The sequence below is a fragment of the Passer domesticus genome, chromosome 3 (assembly GCF_036417665.1).
Source record: "Passer domesticus isolate bPasDom1 chromosome 3, bPasDom1.hap1, whole genome shotgun sequence".
NCBI classification, from domain to species: domain Eukaryota; kingdom Metazoa; phylum Chordata; class Aves; order Passeriformes; family Passeridae; genus Passer; species Passer domesticus.
The window spans coordinates 97,998,935-98,011,226 of NC_087476.1; the positions used below are offsets into that span (position 1 = coordinate 97,998,935).

General features: G+C 33.6%; 1 protein-coding gene across 4 annotated transcripts in view; it reads right to left on the reverse strand.

Moving 5' to 3' along the window:
• Positions 1–12,292, reverse strand: part of DNAH8 (dynein axonemal heavy chain 8) — a 115,550-nt gene that overhangs the window by 44,950 nt on the left and 58,308 nt on the right. For all 4 annotated transcript variants that reach the window (XM_064414558.1, XM_064414560.1, XM_064414559.1 and 1 more), the window contains exons 49-57: positions 11,725–11,886; positions 10,646–10,892; positions 9,072–9,313; positions 8,849–8,989; positions 5,339–5,576; positions 4,244–4,386; positions 3,564–3,698; positions 1,390–1,512; positions 157–370 (exon numbers count right to left, since the gene is read on the reverse strand). In XM_064414558.1, the coding sequence (XP_064270628.1) occupies positions 157–370; positions 1,390–1,512; positions 3,564–3,698; positions 4,244–4,386; positions 5,339–5,576; positions 8,849–8,989; positions 9,072–9,313; positions 10,646–10,892; positions 11,725–11,886 (1,645 nt within the window). The remainder of the gene's footprint in view (positions 1–156; positions 371–1,389; positions 1,513–3,563; positions 3,699–4,243; positions 4,387–5,338; positions 5,577–8,848; positions 8,990–9,071; positions 9,314–10,645; positions 10,893–11,724; positions 11,887–12,292) is intronic.

Consider the following 12,292-nt stretch of genomic DNA (forward strand, 5'->3'; position numbering starts at 1 on the left):
TCTCCCACAGCACTATTTTCGCTGTACCACAGCTTCAGTTGTTTTCCTGGAAGAACTCTCAATTTGCATGATAAAATTGAGAAATAAAACATACTTTTATAAATTTTAAGGCCATTACAAAGGGAAACAAACTGTACTAAAATGAGAGAAAAGTACCAAAAATCTTGTCGATGGATGCGTTGGATGGCAATGTACAATTGAATACAGAAAACTGTCTTTTTAAACGCTGGGGAATATCGTTACGGCCTCCTCCAGGATGTATCATTGCTGCTATTATTTGTACATCTACAATTGTAAGGAAGTCTCCAGGTTTATCCAAGCTGTACATTCCTCTCATTTCCATCATCTGACGGACAATTTCATTTGTTATCTGGAAATATATGTAAGTTGTAAGTTGTAAATTAGAAATTTACGCAAGAAAAAAAGAAAATACATCATGATAATTTAACTTCTTTTTGCAATTCTACTAATCCATAGAGAGATATTGTTACCTTAATCTAAAAACAAATTAAATGATCTTCCTTAGTCATACAGAAGATCTTGGTTTATGTGATTTTAAGTGGCAGGAAAATTTTTTCACAGCTCTACTGCCAGATAATATCAAGAAATTGTGTTTGTATTCTTTTGAAATAAAAAAAATAATGAAATTAACTGAGGGAAAAAAAGTTGTGTTCCTTATTTTGTTGCTGGAAATTCAGCTACAGAAGTTCCAGCTGTGCTTTTCAGCTCTTGGGCCTCCTTTGAAGAAAAACAACTTATTCTTTTATGCTTCTTTTGGAATGGTTATTCACTCTTCATTCCAGTCTACAGCTCCAGAGTTTGCCCCACAGCAAGTGCTCCAATGGTATTCAGCAAACCTTATGTATGTGCTCACACACCCCACCAAGACCAAGATGATATGCAGCACATCACCAATCAAAAACCATTATCCCTTCAAAAATATTTCAGTCATGTCTTGGGGCCATAATGCAAGACCTAATGGGGGTCTTGACCTTTATTTCTCTCTCCAAGGTACTGGCCTTTCTCTTGGCAGAAATTTATTTATTGGTGCTCTCAGATTAATGTCAATCTTGAAATTGATAATATGCTACTTTAGTATGGTGCTGATTTTTCTTTAGTTTTGAAAAAATAAGGCAGTGGAGATTATGTAAAATATAGCACCATTATATTATGTAAATGTAAATTATTACATTTACTTATCAGTAAATGTAATTTTCTCTCTTTTTTTGAGTGCATCACTGTACCAAAATTATAAAGCACTTCCAATAATTAACAGTTATTTAAAAAATTTAGGAAGTCCACTATATATATATATCTATCTATCTATAAGAAGTCCACATAAAAACCACGAAAATTTGAGAAAAAGTAGTAAATATTAAAAAAGTCTACCTGATCTCCCCATTCATTGATAAATGGCATATTGATATCATCAATAAAAATAGTCATCTTTCTGCCCCCAGGAGGTCCATAAGTGCTTCCAACACGTTTGTCCACATAACTCTCTATTGTTCTCTAAAAAGGTAAGAAAGTTTGCATTTTATATCTAAAGCAACAATATTTAAAAGAAATTGTTGAAAAACCTGCTATAGCAGTCAGCCAATGATTGCCTCTTTTTGCTAGCAGTTTCATCTTTAATTCTAGTATTAAGGAACCCAGTTCCCAAGGAATCCAACTCCTGTCCTGGAAACCACCTCTGGCTATCAGAGGTTTTCAGAAAGTTTTCAAACTGAAATTATTATTTCATTATCAGCATTATCATTCCCCTAACTAATATCACTTGTTTAATATTTGCAATACAACTGCAGGGCACCGAGGCAACTTAGATTCTTTTAATTATTATTTCCCAGGCATCTTGCGAGGGATATAATGAAAAAATTTTAATATTTTGGTGGCAAGAAATAGCATGCAATAGACAAGTAAGAATGAAATATAGCTGAAATGTTTCTTCAAAGTTCTACAGCTGTATAGTCTTTCTAAAGATACATAAACAATGACAGAAAAAAACACCTTACAAGGTGGTATCAGATTTTTTTTAGACGGGTAATGTTTTCTCCATAAAAGCACAAATGCCACGCTGTATGAGTAATGTAGCATGTGCTGTCATAAAGATAAAAGTATTAAAAGTATTTTTGAAACAGAAAATAAACACATCTTTTATCCAATGTTTTTGTCCCATTTACACAATAGGATGTTGATGAGTATTTTAAGACACAGATATTCAGAGAATATGTGATTAAGGTGAAAAACTAAGTGATTGCATAAGAAATCAAGAACTTTGTAGCACTTCTCATACATCCAAAATCACACAGCCTTTCACATAGCCTCAGAATAATGACTCAAAATTAAAAAAAAAAATGACTGCAACTCTTTCAAGTGATTAGAAGCATTTCACCTGTTTTTCTGCTCCACCTCTGCATTGGAAACCAGCAGAGTGAACCATGTCTTGAGCTGACTCCCTGCTAAGAGAGCCCCTCCTCTGGTACAGAGGATGTGTGAGAGGACCTGGGAGTGTCCTCTGACACATCCTCCATACCAGAAACGAGCAAGTCTGGGATTTTTTCCCAAGAATGTTCTAAGGACCCATAATATTCTTAGTAAAGACACTGGGACAGAGATACTGACTGTTCAACAAGCCTTGCATGCATGAAAGGGTGGCTGCCTTATTCTGTCTCATTTTGATACAAACCATGACTAGATAGAATACACAAGAGAATGAATACCTGCTGGGAAAAACTCAGCAGCCATTCTGTGAGTCTGGAATTTTTTTAAAAAGTAGGTGCATAATTTTTCTTAATAACATTTACATTAGCTTCTTAGAAAAATGCCTAATTTTAGAGTGGAGTTTCTAAGGCCTATTCCATTAATAGATTTTTCAATCAATAATTTTTCCAAATTAGTTCTTTTTCCTAACAGAGGTTCATCTCTAGGAATTCATTGCATTGAAATGGTAATGTAACCAATTTGACTTACAGAATCATATCCTAGCAAATTAGTAGTATCAAATCATCCCATAGTGCTATAAAATGTCTTTTCAATCACTTGAAAAAACTATGTACAGCATGCTTTTCTGTTTATATGGATTTTTACCAGTTACATTGAGTAAGAAAAATTTCTACAAAGCTGTCATGCTAGAGGTCTTTAAAGAATGAATTTCTGATGTTGTAGTTACTTCTGAGGAAAAATAAAATTATCTAAAGGTTGAAATCAGTTCTTTATTTAACAGAAATTAAAATTAATGCTATATACTAAATAATCAGAAAAAAAACAAAGTATAACCAAAAGTCTGAGAAGAAAATCAAAGGTCTTTAGCAAAAAAAAATCATTCTTAGAATTCCTAATGAAAAATCACACAGCAGTCATGAATATATGTGAATGTGAACGGCTATATTTTACTCTGGTCTGCAAAATTTATTTTTAATAGAATTTTCTGAAATCTTGAAGTGCCTTAGACAAAAAAGATCCTTTAGAATTTATTTCTAAATCACTTATAATCAAAATTAAATACCCTTCATACACTTAGCAAGGAAATGGTATGCAAGACTGTTTAAAATCTGTATTTTTACCTGAAACATAAATGGCTCTGTGGCAGACGAAAAGTTTAGACTTTTTGACAAATGCTCTTCTGGGTCATATCTCTTCATATACCCCTTAATCATAACTGTCTTTGCAGTCCCCTGTTCTCCTATGAGCAAAACAGCCTGTAACAGATATTTAAACCACGCAAGTGTTAATAAAACTTATATATGTATAACAGACCTACTTTTGAGATAAGAATAGTGCCTCTGTCTATTTTTAAATGCTACATTTTTGATAGGTTTTTCTTGTCTCCAGATCCACTGGGACCATATGTTTTTTTCATCCCACATAGATTCTCCAATAAATTTCTTTGCAGAGTTAAAAGAGAAAGGAAGAAACAAGAATGTGTTAGAGGATTTTCTTCCAACTGGCAAACTTCATCCAGTTTCTGACACATCTGCTGCAACAGTCTCTTTTAGTGGATGACCCTAAAAAGGCTTCCTCTAAATTCCTTCCTTTACATTTTAAACTATGGTTCTTGCACAAAAATAATTACAGAGAATCCATGTTAAGAAAATAAAAATAAAGCAACATAGTGATGCACCTGGGAAGCAATGACTAGAGTCAATGGCTAGAAGATGAAGAATGATTGTAACATCCGGTCACTTTTGAAGTAGTTTTATATTATATGGTAGGTATATACTAAAATACGTAATCCTGTACTTACTTTCTTTTGTTTTGCAATTGTGTTTATCAAAAACTGTGTTCTGGTATTATCAACATTTGGAACCAGAATAGATGCATAGTCTGGGACGTGATCTGTTGGATAAACAAATTCCTGAACTCTTTTACTCCAGTGCTCCCAGGCACCTGAAATGACACACACAAAAAAAAAAAAGGACAGAAATGTCATAATATTCTGATCATGTTAAATACATTCAATATTTTGTTAATACAATAATTTAAAAAATATATATTATGGGCAGAATACTACAAAGTACAAAAAGGGATACATTTTCTCAAATCTGTCTAAAAGGCATCTAACAAAAGACATTATATTAGTCATGACCTGTAATTAGTCTACAATCCTACTAAATGTAGACATATTTATTGAATTTATATATACTTATCTAAATAAAAACCCTAAAGAATATTTACTTAGAAACAAATTCTCACAGTGCTGATGAAAAATTACAGAACATGGCAATATGGAGTGCATATGTGTACACTAAATAAATATTGCTGGCAAAAAAAAAAGTCTGGATATGAGAGAAATTAATTTCTTCAGAAGAGAACATACTCTGTCATGACAGTAAGTTTATTGTGACAATGTTTTTGTGTGCTAGTTAAATTTTTTAAATTGTTCTAGAAAATAGTACACTATTCAAAATAACAATAAGCAAAATATCTCACTACTCTAATAATTCTATAACATTTCAGATTTATGACCGGTTATTAGACGTAATAATTACTAAACAAAATTAAAATCAGATTTTATTCCTTTAACAAAAACCACCACCTGTAAGAAAATTAAACATAAAATAGTATTAAGCTAGACAAAACCAGCCTAAGCACAAATTATCTACAAATTGCAGGCTGGCTAAATTGATAGAAAAGTAATTTATAAGAAGGAAATTAAAAAGAAGTAATAAAATGTTATCAGTGAGCACTCTATATCTTGTCTCTGCCTTCTCACATCCACAGATGTGCTGGTACTACACTGTCAAAAAACCTCAACTCATAGGACTGTATAATAAGGACTAAAGCAGTAAGAGAGTTTTTAAGTGACAGTTTAAAAAAGAATATTGGTTCTTTTTCTTACCACGATCAGTAACATAAAACTCATACATGGTTTCATTGCTGTCACGAGGGATTTTTGGTAAGTCTAATTTATTATCATGAGCTCTAATGAAGGCTTCAAGTTTATCTCGACTGTCCAGCTCCAGAAGGGCACCTAAACTCCACATTATTGCAAAGTTGAACAATTTATGCAGAAGTTGTGTAGCTGATACACCACGTTCTTCCTTCAATGGAATCAAGCCCTCCAGAAGATTAATAGACTGAAAATATTTTAAAATATGCATTTAGAAAATATTACATAACCACTTTTTATTTACCTATATAGGTATGCACATGCATTATTTATATGTATTCAAAATTTAAATCAATACAGATTACAAAAAAACACCAAGCATAAAGTTCAGAACAACAGACCAAATAAAATTTATTAAAGATAGCTATACAAAACTGAAAAAAATTTCAAAATTACTTAGGTAATTTGATCATCAGTTATCCTTCTAAATTATGCCTACAAAACAAATATCATTTATGAGCTAGGGTAACAAAACAGCTTTTTAAGGGATTTTATAATACTCAGAACTCCAAGAATAGGTGAAGTTTGGCCATTTCTTTCCATTTTAAAACATGGAAGAATTTTCAGCGTGTCTGATGTATTTATCTCAACTATGTTACAATTTATGTATCTATCACATTAACTTCTATTTTTCCATCTAAAAATAGATTAAATTATTCTATTATGTGATTGCTTCACTCTGTTTCTAAGAGTCAGATTCTAGAAAAATAGTAACTTGTTATCTACAATTCTGAAATGTTGCTAATGAATTTGGATGTTTGACTGTCTTAGGTAAACCTACCTGTACTACCCTTCTATACAGGGGCAGTGTGCAGCATATTGTTCTAAAAAATACGTCTTTTTAACAATGAAACAGATTTTCAGTCAGCTGTTGGAATTAGTACTCTTTATGCTGTCTTGCATCTCATAATTGGAGTGGCAAATAATAAAGTAACACGTACTTCTAATGCTTGCCCAGAAACTCATTTGCAACAGTGGCCAAAAGTGGAGAAGAGTAAAAGAAAAAAATCTCTCTTGGCTTGTGGTGGTGCTGGGGTAGTACTTCATGTTTGTACCCTCTTCAGCTTGTGACCTTCTAAACAATACACACTTTTCCTGCTTTTATAATCCCATGTGGTTTTTTTTCCACCCTGGAAATAGCAAGGCTGGTCTTGAGCCTATAAAAACTTTTATTGTCTATTACAACCTTTGGCAAGATGTCCCATAGGTCTGCTATTCATGGCATTGAACAGTTTGTTTTCTTCCTGTGTGAACTCCTTCATGCTTATCTTCATTGAATTTCATTTGCCATTTTATTACCTATTTATTCAGTCTCATAAAGTTTGTCTACAGTTCTTCATGGTTAGTTGTTTTGTCCTTAATACCCTGAATAATCTAGTATAGTCAATAAATTTCTTCACCTAAAACTTTTCCAAACTGTTTATGAACATTTTGAACAGCACTGATCCCAGCAAAGGTACCTCAGGATCAGTGATAACCTCTGTCCTTCCTAAGAACTGATAATCCAGTTACACATTTCCTATCTTCCAATGCATTGTTCATCTAGAAATGAAACTCCTATCTTCTGCTATGATTAGCATCCATGTAAATGCCTGGCAAAGAATGATGTCAACACCTTTGATCCTTCATGCAGACTACATCAATCAGCTCTGCTTTAGCTACAAGTATACTGACCTTTCCAATAGACTCATAAGGCAGGATAACTCTATAAACAGAAAATTAGCGTTGAATCTCCTAAGGTAAGTGATATTTGTCTTCCTAATGAGGTAGGCCAGAGGATGCATAAAGAGTCAGAAAGTCATTGGAAATTACAAGGAGGAAAGCAAAAGTGAGATCACATTTATATGAAACCATTATAAAGTTGTTGTGCATGAATAGGCACTCAAATTGTGAATGCTAACAAATGGCACATAATCAGGTACATGTGCATATTTGGGTGAACATCCAAAACTGAGCTATGGAACTCAAATACAAGTCTTCCAGATGCAACTGCTTTGATTTGGTTGTAATTTTTGAAAATGCACAAACTAAACAGAAGCAGCATGTCCTGAATCCTACAATTGCTAAAAAGATGTAAGACCCAACAAATCAGGAGGCTGATAAGGTACAGGGCTTCTGCACAGACACAATTTATGGCAAAGCTGGGATTTTAAGCTACAAGTAGGGTAAAAATCCCTGGTATCACTAGCTCTTAGATAACACAAGCATGGAGGCCTGCTAAGAGTTATTTACTTTGTCACAGATGTGACAGAAATATACTAGAGATTTTCATTCACACAAAGAAACAGTCAATACAGCCTAAATCAGGGAAAAATTTCCCTGATCAAGCGACATGAATTGAGCACTGACTTGCTGACACTTCCTAACAAGCACTAATCAAAAATAACAGAAACTTTTGACCACAGAAAAAAATCTTCCATGAAGACAAGCTCAGTTCAGTCAGAGGTTTCACAGATAAGAAATGTAGAAGAAAAATAATACCCCTTTCAAAAATGTTGTGCATTGCACGTCATAAAGTGGTTAGTTCAATTGTTTCTGCCTGGGGACTTTAATTCTAAAGATACTCTACTTGCATTTAACAATGCACAATTAAGCTCTCCAGCATTTACTGTGGCTATTAGTTTGCAGTAAAATACTTCACAATCTAGAAAATCTGAAACTAACTCTCTAATGAACAGAAAAATTGGGTGCAAATTTGGTAGTTTGACATTAAACTGGAGGGCTATCCAAAACATTATCTTGTCTAGACTCTTCTTCAAGGGCACCACTGATTTTTTTATGATTGTGTCAAAATAAATGGGAGATTACACGGACAAGTGGAAAGTCTGGAAACTTAGAATCTGCAGATGACAACAGACTCATAAACAAATCAACTGTAGAGATGCAGTACAGGACTGACAGTCTTGCAAAATCTGCCAAACACATATTTATATTATTAATAAATCACTGATGTAGTTTGGACTCCACTCAAGGTAGAATTCCAACTGATAGAAAAGAAGAGGCAAAAATGACTACATTGACCTTGAAAGAGCTGATGGACAGAATAAGACCTATTACATCTGAAGATAAAAAGATAAATAGAATTAGTCTTCTCTCTCTTTGCTGACACTGTCAGTAGAGATATAGTGACCCTTAAGACAATGTTTTGGTATTAAAAGAACCAAAATGAATCCACTAGCTTATTAAATATATGCTTCTGGAAATTTACTGAAGCCTGCAAATTCCAGTCATTAGAAGACTCTCCACTATGAAGTAGTAGAGAGAAGAAAAATTTTCTTCTGCACATCTTCACACTTCCTCTTATATTGCCCAATAAACAAATATTGATTTTGAAATTTTTTTTGTCAGGTGACAATATTTTCAAGCTAAATTTTATGGCTATCAAATGTTCTCCTTATTATTCCTGCACTTTTACTACTGTCAGTCAATTTATACAGACTCATACAATATCTCTTTTACCTGCATAATGTAGTTACATTCCAGAAGCTCCATTTTGGGGTTAAGGTTTAGTTTCATATATGTATATGCTGGCTCAAAGATTCTGTCATACAAACTTTGCAAAATTTCAGCTTCCTGAGCAGTACGTTTTTTCAGCCATGCCTGAAAAAAATATCTACAATAATGTTCTGTATAAAAGGTATAGCAAGGTATAATAAGGAACAGCCAGCAATAATTACCTTACCTGCAATATTGGTCTCCAGCTGAGAACAGAAGAACTGATGAAGACCATACCCATTCGAGAAACTGTTGCTGGAGAGGCATTCTCAATATTGTGGACCTCAAATAAGAGTTTACATGAAGGAGACATAGGGATTCGATCTCCATTTGCAAGAGTGAGGGTCTTGTTATCATCCAAAACGGAATTTAAATTCTCAATCCAGATTGCATCTACAGGACCATCTAAAACCAGAAACACATTTTCACCTGGAAAAATGATCAAAAGAGAGATAGTTCATATCACATTGCTGAAAAATCAAGAAAATAATTGTACAAAAGTTGGTTTGGAACTTAAATGTCGTATAAAAAATTATTTTATTTATTGTAATTTTTGCCATCTGTATGGATGTCCATTACTGAATAAATTGCATACTTAGTTATGGAAATATTTTTTGAAAAAATTGGTAGCAAATGAGGGCGCAATTGTACCTTTATAGTGTTGGCTTGCTACCAGATAGAAACTGTGCTACTCTCTTTCTCTACCCTCCTTCAACAGGACAGAGGGAGAGAATACAGTGAAAATGTTTGTGGGTTGAGATAAAGACTGGAAGATCACTTGACAGTTGTCATGGGCAAACAAACTCACCTTGGAAAACATTATTTTACTGCAAATTAACATAAATTTGGATGATGAGAAGCAAAGAGAAACAGCTAGAAAACCTTTACCCCACTCCATTTTCTTTCTCCAGATGCAAACTCTTTCTCTACAAACTAATCTAATTCTTCCTCCTTCCTCCTCCTGCCACAACCCTACTCCAGCAGCACAGGGAGGTTGGAGAATTTAGTGTTTTGTTGCTAAAGGAAGGGGTCTTTGAGCAACTAAACAAGAGACATTGAACATTCACAGATCCCTCTCAAGTTCTCCTTAACTTAATACACACTCCACTGTTCTTAAAATTTGGTTGTTTTTCTTCTACTTCGAAATATAAACATAGATGTAAGTACCTATGTTTTCGCAATTAAATTTTAGAATTCCAGCTTCATTTGGAATATAGAAATTTTATACTAGAGAAAACATATGCATTTCCAAGAAATTCTGTCTTTTAAAATTAAAAAACCCCTGTCTTTTAAAATTAACATCCTTCTAGGAAGGTTCCCTAGAAGAATTCCCTTTCTTTAATATATATATTTTTTTCAGATACAAATGAAACATCGTTAAAAGGAATTTCAGTATGTAAGTCCCAAAATACTGGAATATTAATACAGGCAATCAATGTACATAAAACCATGACAATAACATTATTATAAAGATAGTGCCATTAAAACAAGTTAATCTAATTTATGATTTATCAGCTTCCAAGTAACACATCTATACTGTAGAACTGAAGTGGCAAGAAAATTATCTTTTTTTTTAATGTAGATATACTACTATTTAAATAATAAATCTTTAAACTGGTGTGCTTTCTTAAGATGTGTAATCTCATCTCATATGCTCTCTATGGTTTTCCTCAAGAGGAACATTTGTGAATTCAATATGCTTTTTTCAATGTATCATTCAAGATACATTTTTATGATACCAAATGAAAAGTATTTACGTACCCTTTTTGGTTTTCAGTGTTTTCCTCCACAGAGTAGAAAAGATTCCATCTGTCCAGTCATTAGTTGCAGCATCTAGTTTTCCAAACATTTGAGGAGCAGTAATAGCTTTGGGGTTCATGCGCATTTCCTTATGAGGTTGGCCACATTCTGTGAGTGCTCTCATTAATATAGTTATGACCATTGTTTTTCCAGATCCACTAGGTCCAAGTGTCATCAACCCATGACGCACTAGATTAGTTTCATACAACTATTAAAAAATCAAAATAAAATATTTCTTTTTAAAAATAAAAAATAAATACATGCTTTAGAAAGATTTTTGCTTGCCCTTAGTAGTGATTAAGATGTATTAGATATACAAGTTATATGCTCAGCATTGAATTTAGCATGCATTTGCTAAATTTTAGTGTTTTGTGGAAGAGTACATATCTTCAGTTCCTAATTTTTTTTAGCACTAAGCAAGTATCCTATAAATGGTTCATAGAACAAAATCTTACCTAAACTTTTTTAAGCAGCTGAAAACTGTTTTACAAGATTTGAAAAAAGGGTTTTCTGTTTTATTTAAAAGGAAAAATTAATAGTAGCAAAACATTAATACTACAGAAGTATGAATAATTACCACAGTCTGAAATACCTGTATATATGAAACAAACACAGGGACTGCACTTCCTCCAGAACTCTGTATGGGTTTAGTTTCAGGAGAATTCTCTACTGAATTTTCTGTTTGTCTTTTAATATCAGCCTTAAGTTTGCTGGGGAAGTGTCAGTCTGCCTCGACAAGTATGAATTAATTGAATGGCACAAAACAGTGGTAGTCCTCTGGGGTGCCAAAATCTTGTAAGATGAAGCATATACAGTTCTTCCTCTGCAAGCTGAATGAAGGCTTGTATCAGTCCAGGATGAAGATCTACAGGCACCACAGTGCAAGTCACTTGAATTGGTCTTCCTCAGCATGGTGCATACACAACCTTCAGTTTTTCCCATATTTGATGTGCAGGTTCTTGGGTAAGACAGTGGTCTAGGCACAAACACACTGTTCTGACTCCTGATTGTGAAGAATGCTTTAGAAAAAAAAGTTTTACCTGAACAAGCTTAAGATTCCATGGTGGATGGTTAACCAACCCTGCCTCTTCAACCTGATGAGCTACTGCAGCCTGAAGCTCATCATAGGTACTGCTGTCCAACTGCAGCCCCGGGAAGAGATCATTGATAAGACTCAGAAACAAAGGCTCATCTTCATCTATCTGAAACAAAAAATGTTACGGAATGTTTAAAGGATGGTTACTCAAAGAATGTTTCCAAATCAAAATTAGTCTCTGTTTTAAAAGAAAAAGCAGTAATAACAACTTTCAAGATACAGATGCTTACAGACAGCTAACGAGAGAGCTTGCTATGAAAACAGCATTTTGAAAATGTCATCCACAAGCCATACAAAAGAGAAATTCAGAACTGAAGGAAATTTCCCACTGAGCAGATACTGCAGTCTATTTATAAAATTGATTTTTAAACTACTTGCAGCATATATTGGAAAGAACATCCCATCTGGAAAGAAATCTTTAAAAGTCTGATTTAGTGGATACTCATTATTCAATTTACTTATGATACAGTGGTCAGTCTGTGCACAAGTCAGTACACTGAAAGTACATGCAG